This window comes from Chlorocebus sabaeus, chromosome 6, assembly GCF_047675955.1.
Source record: "Chlorocebus sabaeus isolate Y175 chromosome 6, mChlSab1.0.hap1, whole genome shotgun sequence".
Classification (NCBI taxonomy): Eukaryota; Metazoa; Chordata; class Mammalia; order Primates; family Cercopithecidae; genus Chlorocebus; species Chlorocebus sabaeus.
The window spans coordinates 8,113,514-8,134,069 of NC_132909.1; the positions used below are offsets into that span (position 1 = coordinate 8,113,514).

Sequence of the window (20,556 nt, forward strand, 5' to 3'; positions counted from 1 at the left end):
GAAATGGCAATCACAACAACCACCTCCGACTGCCACGAGGCTGAAGCACAGATGGGCCCTAATGCAAGTAACAGAAAGCCCGGCTGACAGTGGCTTAACAGGAGGTGATTTTTCTCACAAGCAGCAGCTGGGAGGGCAGGCTCCCCAGAGTGCAACTCTGCAGGCCCTTCCACCTTGGTTATGTCCGAGCAGTGTTCCCACACAGCTACCAGGTCGCAGCCGCAGCCCAGAGCACCCTATCCTCTTCCAAAAACCCCAAATCAGGCCGGGTGCGGTGGCTCACGCCTGTAATGCCAGCCCTTTGGGAGCCCAAGGCAGGTAGATCACCTGAGGTCGGGAGTTCAAGACCAGCCTGGCCAACATGGTGGAACCCCGTCTCTACCAAAAATACAAAAATTAGCCGGGTGTGATGGCGCACGCCTGTAGTCCCAGCTACTCAGGAGGCTGAGGCAGGATAGTTGCTTGAACCCGGAGGGTAGAGGCTGCAGTGAGCCGAGATCCACCACTGCACTCCAGCCTGGGCGACAGAGCAAGACTCCATCTCGTAAAACAAAACAAAAAAACAAATCAGGCAACTCAGGGAGCCCTGCCTGCACAAACCCCATTCACCCTAGGCTCTGCCCAGCCACCATCCCCTCCCCACCCAGGTCAGAGCCCACTTGGCAGCCTTCCTCCCACCAAGAAGAAGCCAATTGCACATGAGAAGTGTCAGTTTAATGAAGCCAGCTTATCAGTAGGGCGGCGGAGTGCACCCGGCCCCTCGCAGGTGTCCCTGGCTCGGTCTAAAGTGCCTGTGCAGAACAAGGCTGCCGGGCGGGGTTAGGAGTCTGCGCCGTCGTCCTCCTCCTCGGGCAGGATCTCCAGGCTGCTGTCCGGCTGCTGCGCTGTGTCCGTGGGGGGCGGCGGGGTGGGCGGGGCCCGGGTGGGCGACAGCGGCAGCGGGGAGGCGGTGGGCGAGGGGCTGTGGGGCTCTGTGGGCGGCGCCAGCCCCAGGATCTCCTGCACGTTGTGGGGCAGCTCCTGGAGGCGCGAGGTGAGGGAAGCCACAAGCGGAAGGTGAAGGTGAGATGGGGGCGGGGTTCGGGCGGGGGCGCTGCAGGACGGGCGGGGGACTCACGGGGCAGGCGGTTAGCTGGCGGTGCAGGGCCTCGGCGCGCGTCAGCACGTCCTCCACGCTCAGCTTCATAGTCAGCTCGTTGATGTGCTGCGGGAGGGGGTGGGTCAGGCGCCAGTCAGCACTCAGCCACCTCCGCCCCAGCGCCCGCTCTGTGGCTCGTGCTGGGAAACAATGAAGACACACCGGGCTGGCCCTCTAGGGCTCAGAGGCGTGCTGGGCGAGTCATGCTTCTCAGGCCTCTGGGAGCGTTCTGAGCCCGTACTAGGGGAGGGCAGGTCCCCACCCACCTGCCCTGAGGACCTTGCTGGGAGCAGGCCCGGGATGGGGCAGGAGGGAAAGCTACGCGGCCCCACCCCCACTGCGCTCCCAGCTAACCAGGCTTTCAATAATCCCACATTGAACACCTGCTCCCCGGAGGTACTGCGGCCCTGGGCGGCGCCCAGCTCAGGGTGGACAGGGCGGGGACGGGCCGGGAGGGAGCCAGAGCCTCACCTTGAGGATCTCATTGGAGCCGAAGCCGGACAGCATGAGGGTGTCCCGCTCCATGTCCAGGATGGCGCAGGCCACCAACAGGTGCAGATTGGGGCCAGGGAGCCCTGTCCACAGCACCTGGGGGTGCGGAAGGGAGGGAGGGGTGATGACCCAGCCTGGGCCTGAGGTCTCACCAGGGCCTGCCCCTCTCCACCCAACCTCCCAGTCTCTCCCGGGGCAGGCGAGCCCACCCCTTCAGTTCTAGCCCAAACTGGCTGGCCCACCTCCCACAGTCGAAGGACATCCGGGAAGGGGAATTCCCTCTTGAACCAGATGAGCAGCCACCGGAAACAGAAGCAGAGAGAGCCAGAGTCCTGGGAATCTGGGGGATGACATGGAGCCCACTCAGCCTTGCCCAGCGCTGGGACTGAGAGTTTGAGATGTCATCCTGAGTGGAACACCTTCCCCAAGTCTAGACAAGTGACTTATGCCTGGCTTGGGAACCTCGGAGGTGAGACAGAAGCAGCTCTGAAGCGGGCCCTGCCCCTTCTTCCACCCACTCTCCAGAGGAAGTGTGCTATTATACTTCCACATCTGCCATGGACATGGAAGGGAAGCAGGACGCCCAGCATGCCCGAGGAAACAGACCTCAGTGCCCGCTGCTGGTGAGGCCTAAGGAAACTGGCAGTCCTAGATATGATGTTAGCAAAAATTTAAGCTGAGGGCCAGGTGCGATGGTGCACTCCTGTAACCCCAGCACTTTGGGAGGGCAAGGCGGGTGGATTACCTGAGGTCAGGAGTTCGAGACCAGCCAGGCCAACATGGTGAAACCCTGTCACTACTAAAAATACAAAAATTAGCTGGGCATGGTGCCACACCCCTGTAATTCTAGCTCCTTGGGAGGCTGAGGCAGGGGAATTGCTTGAACTCGGGCAGCAGAGGTTGCCGTGAGCCAAGATCACGCCACTGCACTCCAGCTTGGGCAACAGAGCGAGACTCCATCTCAAAAAGAAAAAAAAAAAAATTAAGCTGGTGTCAAACCTTTTTTTCCCCCAAGTTGACTCAAATGAGACTGAGAGCCTGAGCATTCTAACTTTTTAGGAAAGTAACAATGGAGGACAAACTTTCCAGAGCTGTGAAAACAAGCACTGTCCTGAACAAAATTCCACTTCTTGGAAGTGAACCTAAAGATAGGACCCAGACTATGCACTGTGATGAAAAACTGCAAAGGACTCGAATCTCCGGCAGGTCAAGTTAAATCAATTCTACCACATCTTGCAGGACACAATGCCGTGCAGTCAAGAAAAGTGATGTTTCCGAAGACTTTCAATGACACAGAGGCATCCTCTGTCCTTGTGCCCTAGGAGCTGACGCTTTTCTATGGCTTAGTTTCCTCATCAGTAAGGTGAGGACAGAGTATCTCAGCTCCCTCCCCCAGGGGTCCCAAAGCGTTGAGGAAACGTCCATGAATAAGTTTAACTTATTATCATCACCATCTGCACTCAAGAAAAATAATGATATCAAACAGCAATTTTAACTTGCTTTTTTCTTTTTTTTTTTTGAGACAGAGTCTCGCTTTGTCGTCCAGGCTGCAGTGCAGTGGTGGGACCTCGGCTCAAGTGACTCTCCTGCCTCAGCCTCCCGAGTAGCTGGGATTACAGGTGCCCACCACCACGCCCGGCTAATTTTTGTATTTTTAGTAGAAACAGGGTTTCACCATGTTGGCCAGGCTGGTCTCGAACTCCTGACCTCAGGTGATCGCCCACCTCGGCCTCCCAAAGCACTGGGATTACAAGCATGAACAACCACACCCAGTCTTATTTTTTTTTCTTCATCTTAATTTCCTACAGTTTTTACATTGACTAAGTAACAAATAATATATACTATAATAATAATATATATATTATTTATTTATTTATTCATTTATTTATTTATTTATTTATTTTTGAGTTGGGGTTTTGCTCTTGTTGCCTAGGCTGAAGTGCAATGGTGTGATCTTGGCTCACTGCAACCTCCACCTCTCAGGTTCAAGCGATTCTCCCGCCTCAGCCTCCTGAGTAGCTGGAATCAGAGGCGTGTGCCACCAGGCCCGGCTAATTTTGTATTTTTAGTAGAGACAGGTTTCTCCATGTTGGTCAGTCTGGTATCGAACTCCTGACCTCAAGTAGTCCACCCGCCTCTGCCTCCCAAAGTGCTGGGATTACAGGCGTGAGCCACTGTGCCTGGCCGAAGAATAAAAATGTTAAAGCTGGGATGCAGCACCCCCAGCCCCGTGGCCCAGAGAACCAGTTTCTGATTCCTGGTTGAAGGTGAGCCACAGCCAGGTGGAGATAAAAAGTGGCAGGAATGCCTAGGTCCTTATTTCTGAAAAATACCCTGCAAGTTAAGCCTAAGGCAAAGCCCAAACAGGATCTAGGTGAGCACGAGGATGGGGTGAGTCAGTGTCCCTGTGTGTCGCATTTGGTGACGTTTTGCTTCAAACCGCAATTCTGCCTCTACGTTCTAGGTTGCGTGGGGATGTTTCTCTTGTTTGGATCAGGACCCAATGTCCAGGACGCCACCTGTGGCTGCTACCAGAGAATCTGGTAAGGTCTACGGCCCCACTGTCTCCTGCCCACCTGCCCGAGAGACATACCCAGGAAGTCGCAGAGCTGGGGGTCCAGCACCCTCAGGAGCAGAAGCAGTCGCCCGAGTTGCCGCTTCATAGTCTCCTGGCTCTCTTCAAAGTTCCCTTGCTGTGGGACGGAAGGAGGGGGGAAGAGCAGGCCCCGTGAGGTGCCAGGACCCTTGATTGCTCGACAGGCCTGTGTCCCACCCCTGACCCGAGCCTCACCACGAGTTCCATGAAGCCACAGAAACACCAGAAAGCATCCACCTCATTCTGAATGACGTAGAGGATCGGGGAGAGAAGGTCACTCATGCCCTGGACGTAGCCTGGGGGGACACAGAGTCAGGCTGCAGCCAAGCCCACAGCGCTCCCCTGGACAGCCCAGGCCCCGCCTGGCCCCAGGCCTGGCACCCACCGAGGTCAAAGTGGTACATGCAGTAGGTGAGAAGGATATCGTTCAGCAGGCCCAGTCCCGGGTTCTCGGGACCCTCGTAGAACTTGTTGGTCCTGTCAGTGCGGCTCACGTCTCTCTCTGTGGGGAGCGGGCGCAGGAAGCAAAGGTGAGAAGGGTAGGGGGGCCCATCCCTGCAGGCCACCAGTGCCAGCCCCCACTGCTTCTCCTGCCAGCAGCCCCCAGCCTCGGGGTTCGCTCTCGGGCAGAAGCGGAGCTGGTTCTAGAAACCATCGCTGATGCTCCTGCTGCGAGGTGCGGGCCTCCTGCTCACCAGCTCGCTGTATCCTCCCACAGCAGGGGAAACTGAGGCACAGGGAGGCAAAATCACTTGCCAAGATCTCGAGGACCGACAGAACTGAGACTGGGCCCCAAGGCAGCCAGGCTCCCCTTCTTTCCCGTCCTGTCCCTGGCCTTGCTCCCACGAGGCCATTCCCCAATGCCCCATGCTGCTTTCCCCCTAGATGCCCTCTTCTTGGTCTTGGGGAGGCAGGGGGCTCCCTCTATCTGCCCCTCGCACCCGTGCCTGAGGCCCTCCTGTGGTTCCCTGCTCCCATCCACCCTGAGCGCCACCCCTGACACTGACCGATGAGGCTGCGGTATCCGTGCAGGAGTGAGTTTCTCCGCTCCTGCTCAGGGCTCACAGATTTCCACTGCAGCTTCATGCGGAAATACTCATCCCTGAGCGGCAGAGGGAAACAAGATGTGAGGCCACCACTCTCTGCAGCACCCAGAGACCTCCCAGCCTGGCGCCACCTCCCAAGTCAGCCCTGCAGAGCCCCTCCCTGACCACACAGACCCAAGCAAGTCACCTTGTCATTTTTGCCACCATCCCTTATGCTTCAATTTTCTGGTATCTCTCACTACATAGCCTTGTGGGTTTTTGGTGAAAATTTGTCACCCCCCACTGGACAGAACACCAGGGACAGGGAACTGTCCAGCACTGCTGCATTCTCAGTGCCTGGCAGGTACATAACCTACACCAGGAATGAGGAGAGATGGGCCCGCCTAGATTATAAAACATGCTGCAAAACTGTGATCATTAAAACAATATGGCACAGGAATGAAAACTGCAATGGAGACAGGAGACAGACTATACAGGGGCGAGGATGGGTCTGGCTTGATCACTGACGTATTCCACAGGCGCAGGATGGTGCCCAGATACAGCAGGCTCACAACCAGCGTCCACAGAACTTGCCCACTGGTGCCCTAAGAGGCACCAGGTGTCACACCTGGCAGGGCCTCCTGAGGACTCACGTTTTCTTGCGAACGTGGGCCTTGTGCTCCTCAGCTGTGCCTTCCCAGCTGAGGTACCCCAGGAGGAACTTCCATGCCTCACGCCGCAAGCCGGGGCTCAGACCCTGGGGGTGCAGGAGGGCAGGCAGCTCAGTGGGGCCTTGTTCTGGCCCTGCCCCATCCTCCTACCTGCCCTGGCACTTACCCCTGAGAAGATCCGATTCTTCAGCTCGGGTACCTGCTGCAGGCGGCCCTCAGGGCCCACGTGGCGTGCCCACTCCTCCTCTGTAACTGGAGGGCCCCGCTCGACGGTTGGCCGAGGCCCCAGCTCCACCTGCAGGTGAAGGGCAAGTGAGCCCGGGGCTCGGCAGGGCAGTGGGGGGACCCAACCCGGCCTCAGTCCATAAGCTCAGGGCGCTTCTTAGCTTGACGAATAACTAACATTCAGGGGCGGGCAGGAGCCTCTTCTGGGGCTCAGCAGCCAAGTCACCCCACAGTTAGGAGGGGTCCCCTAATAGGAGCGAGCGGGTGCTCACAGTGCCTGGCAGAGCCGTGAGCGCTTTCCTCATGCACCCCCTGATAGGGTCCCATTACCGTCCCCATTTTACCAAGGAGGAAATTGAGGCCCAGGGAAATGAAATCATGCACCCAAGGAGACATGGCCAGAAATAACAGGGAGGGTCCACTCACTACTCACACAGGAAATGACCTCGAACCCAGGCTCAGGCTCATCGTCAGGTGGCGGGGGAAGGTCGGAGGCGGCTCCCTCGGGCTGTGGCTGCAGGGCACCCCGGAAGAAGTTGGTCACTCGGGAGAAGCTGCTGAAGGTGGTGGAGTAGGGATCCTGGAGGAAACGCTGGGGACGAGGCCAAAGGGAGTTCACAGCCCGCCCCTTCTCGTCGCTCCCTGCCCACACCCGCCAGGCCTGGTGCCCGGGACACTCACAGATACCACATTGGAGCTGTCCTGGTCAAAGAGCTGCAGGTGGTGGAAGGAGTTGGAGAGGGCAGAGGAGTCGTGGGGGAAGACAAGGTAGAGGCGGGAGTCCTGCGGGGAGCTGGGAGGTGGGAGGCGATGCACAGGTGATGCACAGGTAGGGGCCCAGTGTCCCAGGCTGTCTGCTCGGCCGACATCCGTTCCAGCTGCAGTGTCCCAACCACCCCTGGGGAATCCCTCATTTCGGAGGATGCTGTTACAGGAGGACCAGAGCTGGAGCCCAGGGGTGGGCGTGTGACTTGGGGCTGGCCAATGAGGGCCTTTCACCTTCTGGTCCACTGTAACTGACTCAGGGACGAGCCAATGAGAGGCAGCTCTGGGATCTTGTTGGAATGGGGGGAAGAGGTGCTTTCCATCCAGCGGGGTTGTTAAGCCAGGGATACTGGGGGCTCAAAGAATGACGAACTCAGGGGGAAAAAGGATAACTGTTTCCAACATTTTGGGACCTGGGTCCTGCCTGAAATCAATACTCCTTTTTCATTTTTTGGTTATATGTGCTGGTCAACTCTCTCTGCCTTCCTTTAAATCAGTGTGAGTTGTGTTTCTTTCACAGCCCTGAGGGATCACGCTGCAGCCATGGAGGAACTGGGCCCGGTTTAAGGCCCAGCACTGGGAGAGAGCTCACCTGGCCAACAGCAGGTAGCGGCTGAGGACGCGGAGCAGGGCGCGGGTGCCCCCGCGGTGGAAGTGCAGTGCGGGCAGGGAGCCTCCAGCCTGGGTCACCAGAACCAGGTAGGCCCAGCTGAGGCCCGGCTTGGAGCGGCGGATGGACTTGAGCTCCCCCAGACTCACTGAGAAGGCCCAGGAGCCCTGGGGGCAGCTGGGCTCTGCACCTGGGGAGAGGGCGCTGTGTTGGGGGAGGTGTGAGAGGCCAGAGCCGGCCTCATCAACCTCAACCCAGGATGTTCCTTTGGCACAGGCATCTCCTGACGCCCCGCCACAAGCCATTCCCCCGCGCCTGGCCTCACATTACTTGGAAGCACAAATGAGTAAGATGGGAGGGCAGCCCAGTGGACATGTGCCTTTCCAGAACCTTCCTAGGTACCCCTCAACCTGCAGGGTAAGGGCCCTATTCCTCAACCTGGCACTTGAGGCCCCTCAGGTCTGTCCTTCGCCCCTGCCTGTCTTACCTCCAACCCTTCTTCACTCAAAATCCCACACTTGAGCTACAATGAAAGGCCAGAGGCTCCCTAAACACACCAGGGCCGCCTGCCTCTGGCTTGCACGGGCTGCTCTCTCTGCCAGAAGAGATAACTCCCAAGAGTCCCTCAGTGCCAAATTCTAGCATCACCTCTTCCAGGAAGGGGTCTCCATTCCCCAGAGGGTCAGGTGCCTTCTCTGGATGTCCCCTGCACCCTGTGTGACCCCAGGATGGTGCACCCTGACTGGCTGCATCTATCACCCCACCAGCCTCGAACCTCAGGGGCAGGCCTGGTGTGGGGGCACCCGCAGCCAATCCAGGAGCCCAGCAGGATGAGCAAGGCTGTGACCTCAGAGACACTGGCCATGCTGACCTGGGCTGGGACAGTCCTGTACTCCCATTCACTTCCATGCTCCTGGGATTAGAAGGTGGTGACTGGTGGCCTTCTTGATTGTGAGCAGCAAAGCCTTTGGAGCCATGACCACTGAGGGCAAGATGTGGCCTACCTGGCCCACACGTGCTTCCCAAGGGCCGCACCTCAGCCTACCTCTCGTGGGCTCTGAGTGGCGGGGCTGTGGCCGCACAGTGCTGATGACAGCCCAGTCAGGTTCATAGCCGGGGTCAAAGGTTGGCTCCTCCTCAGAAGCGCAGGAGTCACCCCCACTGGAGTCCTTAGGGGAGGAAATGAGCAGACAGTAAGGGGCTAGGGATGCAGATCTGAGCCTTGAGGCTACCCTGGAAGATAGTCCCATCGAATAAACAGGGAAACTGAGGCACAAAGAAGCTACAGCAGGCTGGGTGCGGTGGCTCATGCCTGTAATCCCAGCACTTTGGGAGGTTGAGGCGGGCGGATCGCCTGAGGTGGGAGTTCAATACCAGCCTGGCTGACATGGTGAAACCTCATTTCTACTAAAAAAAAATACAAAAAAATTAGCTGGGTGTGGTGACGCATGCCTGTAATCCCAGCTACTCAGGAGGCTGAGGAAGGAAAATCGCTAGAATCTGAGAGGCGGAGGTTGCAGTGAGCTGAGATGGCACCGTTGCACTCCAGCCTGGGCAACAAGAGAGGAACTCCATCTCATTAAAAAAAAATTTAAAAAAAAGAAAAAGAAAAAGAAGGTACAGCACTTGCTCAGGGTCACCCAACGCAACCAGAGAGAGAGCCAGGACTTGGCCCCATGTCTCCCAGTGTGTGGGAAGGTCCATGCTACACAGCAGGTGGCTCTGCAGTCAGACTGTGGAGTGCTTAACAGACAATGTCGGTACTCACTAGGTAAATACAAAACAAAACCACAATAAGATACCACTTTGCACTCTTTGAGACAGTGAGACTGTCTTAAAAACAAACAAACAAAAACACTACATTTCCCAGGTTTCTTTGCAGCTGGAATCCAGGATACATGACAAGTTCTACCAACCAGATGCAGGGCAACCTGAAAAGCGGAAATGACGTGATACAACTTCCTTGTGCCTTGGCTGTGTTTCTCAAAAAGTGAGAAATCTATCAGTTTCTCAAAAAGTGAGTAAGGGTGAAGGCTTAGGTGGGTCTGGATCTGACTTATCTCTGGGTCTCAGAGTTGCCCAGGATGGGGTCCAGCCACGGGAAGTCTCAGGAGATATAACGAAGGGAAAGGCAGGAGCAGTGACGAAGTGGGTGAGTAGGCTGTCAGGCCCTGTCCTATGGCACCAGAGGAAATGCCACCTCCCTTCAAGCAAATCGAATCCACATCTTGCACCCTGGCAGGGATCTCCCACGAAGCAAAGGGAGAGAGGGGTCAGCCGTTCCCACGACCGTGTGTCTCATGGTCCCTGCTCTTTTTCCTTGAATAGGCATCCTCTGCCCATTTCACAGAGAGGAGCAAACCAAGGGGCAGAGTACCCAAGCCCAGACAGGGTCACACATGCCCCATGGGTAGCTCTGGGATTGTACACAAGTCCCTCAAATGACTTACAACAGCACGGACCTAGAAGAAAAGCGAGTGGAGAAGGGCCAAGCGGGTGGAGCCTACCTTCTTGGAGAAGAGGATTTGGGTGGAATCTCCAGCCTCCTCTACAGGAGCCCAGTGCAGGAGGACGTCATTGTCCTAGGAGAAGGAGGGAGGCGGGGTTAGAGGCGCTCCCCAAACCACATTCCCAAAACTTTCCGTTGCAAATTTCCAAACTTTCCCAGTTTCTACCCTCGGCCTTTCAAAGTCCCGCCCCTCATTCCAGTTCCCACCCCCAGCCTTCTTCAGGTCCCACTGCTGACCGCCAGACCAAACTCCTACAGTTGCCGCTTGCATCCCAGAGCGCCTGCATCCCGCTCGGAGCGGGTTCGAGCCCTGCTCCCTCCCAACGCACCTTTTCCACGACACGGATAACACCAGCGATGAGGGAGTCTCGGTCCTGATACTTCTTAGCGCTGGTGTGCAGGTACACTCCGCCCTTCTCAAACACCACCTGAGTTGGGGGGAATCAGCGAGGGCTGGGGCCCAAGAGAAGGCGACCAGCGAGGGCACCGGCCCGGGGAGCCAATAGGGAGGGGCCCAGGGAGGAGCCATCCCCAGGGGGCGGGGCCGGGAGGGCCACTGCCCAGGGACCAAGGCGGGGAGAATGGTCCAGCCCACGTTCGGATGCTGGCGTGCGTTCCACAGAGGGCAGGGCCCAATGAGTCGCCTGAGCCGGGGGGCGGGGCCATGAGAGGTTCTTCCCTGGGGCGGTAGACGGGAGGGTGACGGCGCGTTTATAAGAGATTGGAGTTTCTCAAGTGCACTCGCAAGGCCTGAGGGAAGAGCTGATCACCAGACGGGGCGTTTCGCATACACTGAAGCGAGAGAATGCGTCCTCAGTGCTTACCCTGTAGCCGGCTCCTTCCATAGTCGCCGCCGAAGGCCCCACTGCCCCGCCTCCTCCTTTTCCGAGTTAGCGTGTGGTCACTTCCGGAGAAAACAGTTCCCCTCCGGACCGGACAGTGGTAGCGCCCCGACCAGTTCCAGAGAAAGAGTGGGTGAAACCATTTTTCAGAAGGGGGATATTCCACTGGAACTTCGAGGGTGGATCGGAGTCACGTGGCGCAGACGCTGAAGGTGGAGCCGGCTACGGAGAGTGCGCAGGCGCAGTGTTCTCCCTCTCGCCACGAAGTAAACAAGTGGGAGGGTCTGAGAGCTGCACCACCTGGGGCAAGCACGCCTCGAAACGCCCACTTCCTTCTCCATGTTGTATACTGGAATTGAAGCCAAGGAGGTACCATTTTGCTCGAGGGCATGGCCTAAGCTGGTCGGCTAAAGCCATGTTAATACGGGGGTGTCCCATCTCTCTGCGGGGCGCGACAGCTGGAAGAGCCGAACGGATAAGAGAAGAGGAGGTGAGAGGAGCTGTACACCACAAGAGGCACTGAGGGACTCGGGATAACGGGATGAAGCCGTCAGTGCCCCCAGAAACGAAGCGGCCCCCAACGAATTTCTGAGTCACCGTCGCGAGAAAGCGGGCTGAGCCGCCATTTTGAAGCCTGGCAAACCGAAGCAAGAAATGCTGCCGTGTTGGATCTTTGCCAGCTTTGGTGCTGAATGGGAGCAGGTTGGAGGGAGGGAGAGCCAATGTACACTATGGGCTGATTAGACCGGTTGGCTGCCATGTTGTTAACGAGTACCGATTTCCTCCACTTTTGTCGAAGAAGTTTATCGTGGGTCAGGGACGTCAGGTCGCTTGCCTTCGTTTGCTGTGGTCATGAGCGAGCTTATGAGGACGGCCATTATTGTTGGGGGCAAATGGAAATGCCCTAGGCGAGAAAGCTGAAGCGGTTTTTTCGCCATTTTTCTTGTGGGCACGCTGCCGTCGCCATTGCCCACTGGTTCGGATGAAGCCCCTGTGGCCGCCATCTTGATCTCGGGCGGCCCCGATAAGGGAGGCGGAGTGTGCACAGAGGAGGCGGGGCAACTACGCGGACGTGACGCAAGGCGCCGCCATGTCTTTTGAGGGCGGCGACGGCGCCGGGCCGGCCATGCTGGCTACGGGCACGTGAGTGGAGGCGGCGTTGTGAACCGCGGTGTGGGGAGGATTTGGCCGTCCTGAGGCAGCGGGGCGCTGGGAGGGCGAGCGGCTCACGGGAGGGGTATGGCCTGCACAGATCAGAGGGCAGAGGTCCGCCAGCGACCCTTTGCTGAGCGCTGGAAGGGGGTCGCTTGTGGGAATCGTCCTGTCAGACCTGAGGCAAATCCTAGACAGCCTCACCTTGCTGTGTCCAGAGCGCCTGGGATCTCTACTTGGGCCGTGGACCACGTCCACGGGGTCGGGGAATGGCTTGGGGGGCCTCGGGGCGCCCCTCACCCTTCCAAAGGCGGGACTTCCGGTCCTGGCCTCCGCCTGGGCGGGATTTCCTGTTTTCTTCCTAGACCAGTGGGTCCTCCCTGGACCACCGGCGAGGTTGGGAGGTCTCGGGGCAGCTGAGCCTGGCCCCAGGCACTCACCCCACCCGTGGCTACCGCGTTCATGCTCGGGTTCCTCACATCTTTGGGTGCGGGGCCCTAAAATTTCGACAGGAGGGGTGGTTCCACCCTTCTTCTCCTTAGCTCTTACCCTCCTCCCCTCATCCAAAGAGGACAGCCACATCGTGCTCCCCCTCCTGTGGGGAACACGTCTCACTTTCGTCTCATCTCTCCTTGATCTTAAACGAAACTTCTCCATCGGGGCGGGTTCTTCCTCCATCTCTCAGCTCCTTGGAGGAAACAGGACCTCCTCTAGAAGCTCAAGGGTAAGGAGGACCGCCAGGTCTTGGCTACTCTCCTGTTGGCTAACATTACAGGTGCCCCTGGACCTTGGCAGAGAGGCCTGTGGAAGTCGCCCGTCGTTTTTGCTCATGTCTCCTGAGTTGGGGGAACCCTCACAACCCACTCACCCTATTTCACTCTCTTCAATCCCGTGGCTCCTCCAAGATTGAGTACAGGCAGGGAGTTTCATCCTGACGTCCTCCTCCGGGACCCCCGCTCCCCCTCTTCTCCGAATGTCATTAGGGGCTGGGGGCCCATGGAAGTGAGAGCCCCAGGCCTAGCACAGCCAGGCAGTTGACTTTGGACTGGCCACTTCTTGCTTCGAGCCTCAGTTTCTTCCTCCATCAGCTAGGAAGGACATGAGGGGTGTGTTTGAGACACTGGGTACCCCCCAGTTCATTGGGTTTCGGAAGCTGGGCAGCCAGCGGTTTCAGCCCCACTTGTGCCCTGTGTAGCTGTGTGCTTTCTTGCCAGTGTCCTAAGCTCTCTGAGCCTCACTTTTCCATCTAGATTATAATATCTACCCTCCTAAAGGCAGGCAGGATGGCGGTCAGGATTTAGAGCAGGCCCTGGATCTAGACTGTCAGAGTCCAGGTCCCAGCCCTGCCTCTTCCAGCTGTGGGACCGGACCCTTCAAGATGCTGACTGTCCCTGGGCCTGAGTTTGCAACTGTAAAATGGAGTGAACTGTAACTAAAACTCCTGCCTCATAGCGTAGGTGAAAGGGTGGGATGAGAAGGTTGATCCCATCTTGGGTCGTTGCGTGGCTTCTGGGAAGTGGTGGATAAACCTCTTACTTCCCTCGGGGCTTTGAACTCCCTGAGTGAGTCAGATAGGAGGTGAGATGCCAGGTGTGGAGTCCCAGCACTGAATAGGTGCTCAGCAAACACCGACATCTATGATCGTGAGTCATAAAGGGCCTGCAAATGTCATTCAAACTCCAGACTCCCTGCTCCCTTCACCCTGGTGGGCTGGACCACAGCTGTGCCTGAATCCCTGCAGTGGCAGTGTGCTCATTGCCTCCCCAAGGAGCCTCTTCCACAGCCCAGCAGCTCTGGCTCAACCACTCTGGTTAATGGGGAAGAAAATGAGGCACAGCCGGGCGCGGTGGCTCACGCCTGTAATCCCAGCACTTTGGGAGGCCGAGACGGGCGGATCACGAGGTCAGCAGATCGAGACCATCCTCGCTAACACGGTGAAACCCCGTCTCTACTAAAAATACGAAAAACTAGCCGGGCGTAGTGGCGGGCGCCTGTAGTCCCAGCTACTTGGGAGGCTGAGGCAGGAGAATGGCGAGAACCCGGGAGGCGGAGCTTGCAGTGAGCCGAAATCGCGCCACCACACTCCAGCCTGGGAGACTGAGCAAGACTCCGTCTCAAAAAAAAAAAAAAGAAAAAGAAAATGAGGCACAGAGAGGGCCAGTGAGCTGTCCAAGGTCACACAGCAGGTTTGAGACAGAGTCAGGACAAGGACCCGGCCTCCCTACCCTCGCTCTTCTCACCCAGTAAGGAGATGCACCCTGCATTGTCTGCTTAGGGCCAACCTGTCCTGTGAATACAAATCCCCGACCTCGGGAGAATTCACAGTCTGATGCAGGAGGCAGCCAGGGTACAGCTGTCACAAGCTCTGGTGACATGAGTGCTCATGGAGGAAGCCCACAGCATCAGATGGGCTCCGGAAGGCATCTGATGCACCCTGGGGGATGAGGGACGACAGAGGACCTGCCCGAACAGTCTTGTAGGAAAAAGCCACGTGGATTTCCCAGCACAGAGAGCAGCACCAGCACCATTTCTTACCTTTGTTCAGCTCTGACTCTCACTGAGGCCTCAGTCATGGAACCAGCCGGTTCCCTCTGGAAGGAAGTGTGCCGGGAAGGTGGCCACTCAGATGTCGTGGGACACCCCAGGGAGGGGACTGGCTAGATCTAGGGGTGAGGGAAAGTTTCTTCCGCCCTAGGATGAGTGAAAGGTTGGTGGGGAACAGAGCATCCAGGTCAGGGACCACGTTTTCTGAAGGCCTTGGGCCTGAGAGGCTCTGGAAGGCCATGGAGGCAGGATAGCCCAGGAGCTGGCGTTGGCCAGAACACGCAGAGCCTCCAGGGCCAGGCTGAAGGCTGAGACCCTGTCCTGAGGACTATGGCGAGGGGTAGCATCAGCTCTGGGTGCAGAAGGAAGCCCCTGGGCCTTGTGCAGGACACTCTGGATGGGACGGCTGGGCGATGGAGCAGGGTGGCATCACCCATCAGATGCAACGCGAGGCCCATTTGGAGTTCTAAATTTTCTAGACACCATGTTAAAAGAGTAAAAAAAGCAGATGAAATTCTTCTTCTTTGTTTTTTTTTTTTTTGAAATAGAGACAGGGTCTCAACATGTTGCCCAGGCTGGCCTCGAACTCCTGGGCTCAGTGATCTGCCTGCCTCGGCCTCCCAAAGTGTTGGGGTTGCAGACCTGAGCCATCGTGCCCGGCTCATTCTGCTTTTTTGTACTCAGTCTTCAGACCCTGGTGCAGGTTTTACTGTGAGAGGCATCTCTGCTGGGACTCCCTGACTTTCCAGTACTCCCTGCTCACGTGGCTGGTGGCTCACACAGAGGCCAGGGCAGGGCCAAAGGGGAAGGAGGAATGGGCTGGGGCAGAGGACGTCGCCAGGGTCTGGGCCTGCAAGGGCTGGATGGTGAGAATCCTGGGGAGTAGGATTTGGGGAGGACACGCAGCACCGCAGGGACAAGGTGGGTGGAGGGGGGTGAGTGCCATCCACAGGACGGGCAGACACCCTGAGTGGGTGGCAATGGTGTAAGCAGCCAAGCCTCAGCCCCTCTGTCGTGCTCTGGCCCGCAGGGCGCGGATGGCGTCGGGGCGCCCCGAGGAGCTGTGGGAGGCCGTGGTGGGGGCCGCTGAGCGCTTCCGGGCCCGGACTGGCACGGAGCTGGTGCTGCTGACCGCAGCCCCGCCGCCACCACCCCGCCCAGGCCCCTGTGCCTACGCTGCCCATGGCCGAGGAGCCCTGGCGGAGGCAGCGCGCCGCTGCCTCCACGACATCGCGCTGGCCCACAGGGCTGCTGCTGCTGCTCGGCCTCCTGCGCCCCCACCAGCACCACAGCCACCCAGCCCCACGCCCAGCCCACCCCGGCCTACCCTGGCCAGGGAGGACAACGAGGAGGAAGAGGATGAGCCTACAGAGACAGAGACCTCTGGGGAGCAGCTGGGCGTCAGTGATAATGGAGGTGAGAGGGCAGGGGCAGGAGCTGATGCGGCCCAGTGCTTGATGAGGTGCCTGCAGGAGGCTTTGTGGGGGTGACCTGCTTAGTCCTGAGTACGTCCACGCAAGTGCAGTCTCAGGACCCCAGAGCCAGACAGGCTTGCCTGGGGCTTGCTGTGTGATCTAAAGCCAGTCCCTTCCCTGCTCTGAGCCAGCTCTGTGCTGGGAGTGGTGAGCACAGGGACACACAGCAGGCTCGGGCTTTTTTCTCAAGGGCCTCCCGGTCTAGCCAAGGAATTGGAGTCCCAGTGTGGGGTCGGGAGGCTCTGGAGCAGGACATGGGTAGAACCAGAGTTGTTTCCACAAGGCCTGGGAGGCCACGATAGGAATTAAAGAGTTGTCCAGGATGCAGCCAACATCTGAGGAAGCCAGGGAGGCAGCAAGCAACTGTTTTGGGGGGGAATTTGGGGGTTGGGCATTTCCCGGAGGCTGGGCTGTAACTAGGGCTTTGAGGAGTTAGTAGGAGTTTGATCAGTAACTAGGAGGTCTTCGTTTGTTATTACAAATGGCCAGCCTGCTCACCTTGCTAGAGAAAACCTGCATAGGGTGAAGGGCAGGCATCCTGAGTTCAAATCCTGGTGGTATCCCTTAGTAGCCATGGGACCTCGGGCAAGTGACTTAACCTCTCTGGGCCTCCAGGTCTCCATTTGTGAAACAGAGGTCATAGTCATCCCATATTTCTCTCAGGCTGCATTTTGAGTCACATTGTCCCAAACAGATCATAGAGGTTTCACGTTAGCAGCGCGTTGTGTGCAGCTGAGAAGGTGACAGATCCATAGAAACAGTGTGTTTCTGCCGATGACCAGGCAGGCTGCTAGAGGAAGCGGTTTTTGAGGTGAAGGGAGAGGGTCTCAGAAGCCTCAGGGAGGTGGAGGTGGTGGCTGTGGCGGTGGCCGTGGCTGAGGAGGAGGGCACACGGAGCATGGCTAGGGCCTCTAACTGGCCCGGGCCTCTAACTCACGCCGTCCACAGGGCTCTTCGTGATGGATGAGGACGCCACTCTCCAGGACCTTCCTCCCTTCTGTGAGTCGGACCCCGAGAGTACAGACGGTGAGTGTCCCAGGCTGTTCCCCTCCCTACCTGGGGGCAGGCGGCTGGCACAAAGGCAGTGACAGAAGCTGAAATCCACCCTCTCTTTCAGATGGCAGCCTGAGCGAGGAGACCCCTGCTGGCCCCCCAACCTGCTCAGTGCCCCCGGCCTCAGCCCTACCCACACAGCAGTACGCCAAGTCCCTGCCTGTGTCTGTGCCCGTCTGGGGCTTCAAGGAGAAGAGGACAGAGGCGCGGTCATCAGATGAGGAGAATGGGCCGGTGAGGGGCAAATGTGGGGAGGTAGGGAGGGCAGCTGGAAGGGCTCTGAGCCGCCTCCTCCAGGAAGCCCTCCGGCGTGGATGCCACTTTCCACTCATAAGCTAACTGAATCCTCCCCTCAACCTCAAGAGGCGAGTTCTTGGACCTGAGCCTTGCAGTTTTAACAATTGCAGCCTTACCACGTGTCCTAGTACCTTATAGAGAAGGCCTCTCCTTTCCAGGAGCACCTCTATAGAACACCTGCTCTGGGCAAGGCACAGGTATTTTGGCATGCCCTCTAGTGGGGAAACTGAGGCTTGGAGGGTTTAGGTCACCTCCCATCCCCACCCCGCACATTCCTGGCCCTTTGCAGAATTTGTCCCACCCCCTGGTCCCCTGTTCATCCCTTGTAGTGACCCCTGTTTGAAGCTCCTGGGCTGGGCTGGCCTTCACTGAGCCTTCCTGAAGCAGAGGGGAAACTGAGGCACTGAGGGGACATGTGACTTCCCTGAGAGGCAGAGCTGGGGCTGGAACCCAGCTGCGTTTCAGGAAGGAGCTGTGGGCTTTGAGGGAGGAGGCCTGGGTCCCCACAGTTCCCCCTCAGGCCTCAGTGTCCTCATGTGCAAACCAGCAGTCACAGTGGTGACCTCTTCTGTGCATCTTCCCTCAATGAGGCAGTGAGCGCTGAAGACCAGAAACAGGGCCTGGTGCAGCCAGGGTCCTCCTGCTGCTGATCTCTGTGCTGGCGACTCATGGCAACACAGTTCATTGAACGCTCTGGCCTCCAGAGTGCTGTGCCCAGGAGCTGGTCTCCCACTGGGCTCAGATCCAGTTCCTGATCTGGGTCTCCGGGTCCCATCCTGCGAGGGGACAGGCCCAGCTCAGGGTGACGGGGGCTGTAGTAGAGGCAGTACTAGGTGCCAGAGCTGCAGGCAGAATGACAGGACCGCTCCTTGGTGGGGGCTGACACAGGGAGGGATCTTTTCTGTAGCGCAACGGCCACATGATAAAGCAGTAACAGCTGATTATCTCAGTCCTCACAGAGACCCTGTTATCCGCTCCCATTTTTCAGAAGGGGATACTGAGGCTTAGGGAAGCAAAACCTCTTGCTCACAGCTAGTCAGCAGTAGAGGTCTGATTGGAACATGACTGAACCCCAGCCCAGATCCTCAAACTTGAGAGGGTGCACGCAGCCTTAATGGATAGCAGACAACAGCACTTCCATGTGTAGGAAGCAATCTCCCAGGCCAAGAAGGGGAGGGAGAGGGGCAGGAAGGCTTCGTGGAGGAGGTGTCTGAACTGGGTAGAACGGTTCCTACGCGGAGCAAGACGGGAAGGGCATTGCTGGCAGTGGGCATCGCAGGGCACAACTGGCAGGGCGGGGACGTGCTAGGAGTGGGCTTGGAGCCAGGGTGCACCCCTGGGCTGCGTGTGGGTGCAGGGGGCGTGCCCTGCCGGCGCTGACCTTGCCCCGTTGTCGTCCCCCCCGCAGCCCTCTTCGCCCGACCTGGACCGTATCGCGGCAAGCATGCGCGCGCTGGTGCTGAGAGAAGCCGAGGACACCCAGGTCTTCGGGGACCTGCCACGGCCGCGGCTTAACACCAGCGACTTCCAGAAGCTGAAGCGGAAATACTGAGGCCCAGGGAGGGAGCGTCCCGGGCCGCATCCGCCCCGTCCCACACTACGCCCCCGCCCCACTCGCGGGGCCCGCCAATCTGAGGCCGATCCGGGGCCCGCCTCCTTGCGTCTCCCGTTCCCAGGATTGAGCCGCCTCTGCCAATCCACGTCGCCCTTCCAGCCCATGACCTCCCGCGCCGAGGAGCGGGATCTGTCCCGTTTCCCGATTGGATCTGTCGCTTCTCTCCGCCTAGCGACAGATTTATTTTATTAAGGGATTGGCTCGCTCAGTTCTAAGCTCTAAATGGGTCAATTCCGTTGTTTTTCGCCTAGCGACAAGGGATTTGCTCGCACGTCATTGGTTCCATCCCCTAGTCGCTGGGCAGCTCTTATTTTTGATTGGCTCGAATTATTTAAAGGGCTTGACCAGTCTCCGCATAGTCATCGTCCGCTTTTCCTGAGTTCTCCCTCCTGATTGGCTCCTGCTTCCTGTGGGGGCGTGGCCAAGCCCTCCTGTTCCCAGAATTGGCCTGGGGCCTTCAATTTACATTCTTTACACTACGGGGGCTGGGGTCGTTGCCTCTGGCACCCCCTTTCATTGGTTCCATCCATCCCCACAACAGCCTGCCAATCGAAGCCCGTCCCTGCATCCAGGATGGTACCAGCTCCCGTCCCTCGCCCCCCACCTCCACAGGTGCCTTAAAGGGCCCTCGTCCACCCAAGGTGGGGGGCAGGGGCCCTCACTCTCCGGCCCTGGTGTAGGGGAGAGAGTGAGGGGTTGGGGGATTGGCAGTTGGGAAGGGCGCTCTGAGATTAAAGAGTTTTACCTCTGACAGATAAATGTGAGGTGTGTTGTGAGTGTTCATTCAACATTTTCTGAAACCGAATGGCAACGTCTGATTATCAGTGAACAGCTGGGGGTTGGAATGACTGTGTCCATTTTATTTATTTATTTTTGAGACAGGGTCCCACTCTCGCCCAGGTTCAAGTGATTCCCACTCTCGCCCAGGTTCAAGTGATTCTCCTGCCTCAACCTCCCGAGTAGCTGGGATTACGCGCCACTGCCGTCCGGATAATTTTTGTATTTTCAGTAGAAACAGGGTTTCAACATGTTGGCCAGGCTGGTCTCGAACTCCTGACTTCAAATGATCTACCCGCCTCGGCCTCCCAAAGTGCTGGGATTACAGGAGTCAGCCACCGCGCCTGGCTCTGTGCCCATTTTATACATATGAAGACAAGAGGTTCATGGGGTGGAGGAGAGCATTCCAGTCTTGTGTGACCATGGACCCCAATCTTGGGGTGATAGTTGGAGCCAGAGGCCACATATTCACCAGCAAAGCCAGGAACTCCAGCAGGGAGTCTTCTATTATAAAAGGACTGGAGCAGCTGGGCTTGGTGCCTCACGCCTATAAGGCCAACACGCTGGGAGGCTGAGGCGGGAGGATCACAGGACGCCAGGAGGTCGAGATCAGCCTGGGCAGCACAGTGAGACCCCTTCTCCAAAAAAAAAAAAAAAAATGGCTGGAGGTTAGAAAGCAGGTGGAAACCACCTTCGAAATTAGAACCAGGTAAACGTAATCTCCCACCAGACCACTACCGGAAGAATGCTAACACTAAATAAGATTTAAA

At 57.8% G+C, this 20,556-nt stretch overlaps 2 protein-coding genes across 6 annotated transcripts; one reads left to right on the forward strand and one right to left on the reverse strand.

The window, feature by feature from the left end:
• Window positions 1-692: 692 nt before the first annotated feature.
• Window positions 693-10,993, reverse strand: TBC1D17 (TBC1 domain family member 17). 2 transcript variants are annotated; one of them, XR_005238361.2, is made up of 17 exons: window positions 10,856-10,993; window positions 10,361-10,459; window positions 10,030-10,104; window positions 8,568-8,691; window positions 7,505-7,712; window positions 6,829-6,940; window positions 6,581-6,739; window positions 6,089-6,217; window positions 5,905-6,008; window positions 5,234-5,328; window positions 4,612-4,728; window positions 4,422-4,522; window positions 4,224-4,323; window positions 1,873-1,970; window positions 1,610-1,726; window positions 1,118-1,278; window positions 693-1,020 (listed from the first exon to the last, which is right to left on the reverse strand). XR_005238361.2 is itself a non-coding variant. In XM_007997611.3 (17 exons), the coding sequence occupies exons 1-17, from the start codon at window positions 10,874-10,876 to the stop codon at window positions 820-822; spliced, it is 1,947 nt and encodes a 648-aa protein (XP_007995802.1). In that variant the 5' UTR covers window positions 10,877-10,993; the 3' UTR covers window positions 693-819. The 2 variants fall into 2 exon arrangements, 1 of the variants encoding a protein (XP_007995802.1); XM_007997611.3 differs by having other exon boundaries at window positions 1,118-1,204.
• A 78-nt stretch (window positions 10,994-11,071) lies between these two features.
• On the forward strand, window positions 11,072-19,768 carry AKT1S1 (AKT1 substrate 1). Of its 4 annotated transcripts, none has more exons than XM_007997606.3 (5): window positions 11,072-12,016; window positions 15,600-15,985; window positions 16,993-17,070; window positions 17,162-17,331; window positions 18,803-19,768. In XM_007997606.3, exons 1-5 carry the CDS (start codon window positions 11,964-11,966, stop codon window positions 18,944-18,946), a joined length of 831 nt encoding a protein of 276 aa, XP_007995797.1. In that variant the 5' UTR covers window positions 11,072-11,963; the 3' UTR covers window positions 18,947-19,768. The 4 variants fall into 4 exon arrangements, with proteins under 4 accessions (XP_007995797.1, XP_007995798.1, XP_007995799.1 ...); XM_007997607.3 differs by having other exon boundaries at window positions 11,126-11,575; XM_007997608.3 differs by having other exon boundaries at window positions 11,126-11,363.
• The last annotated feature ends 788 nt before the right edge of the window (window positions 19,769-20,556 follow it).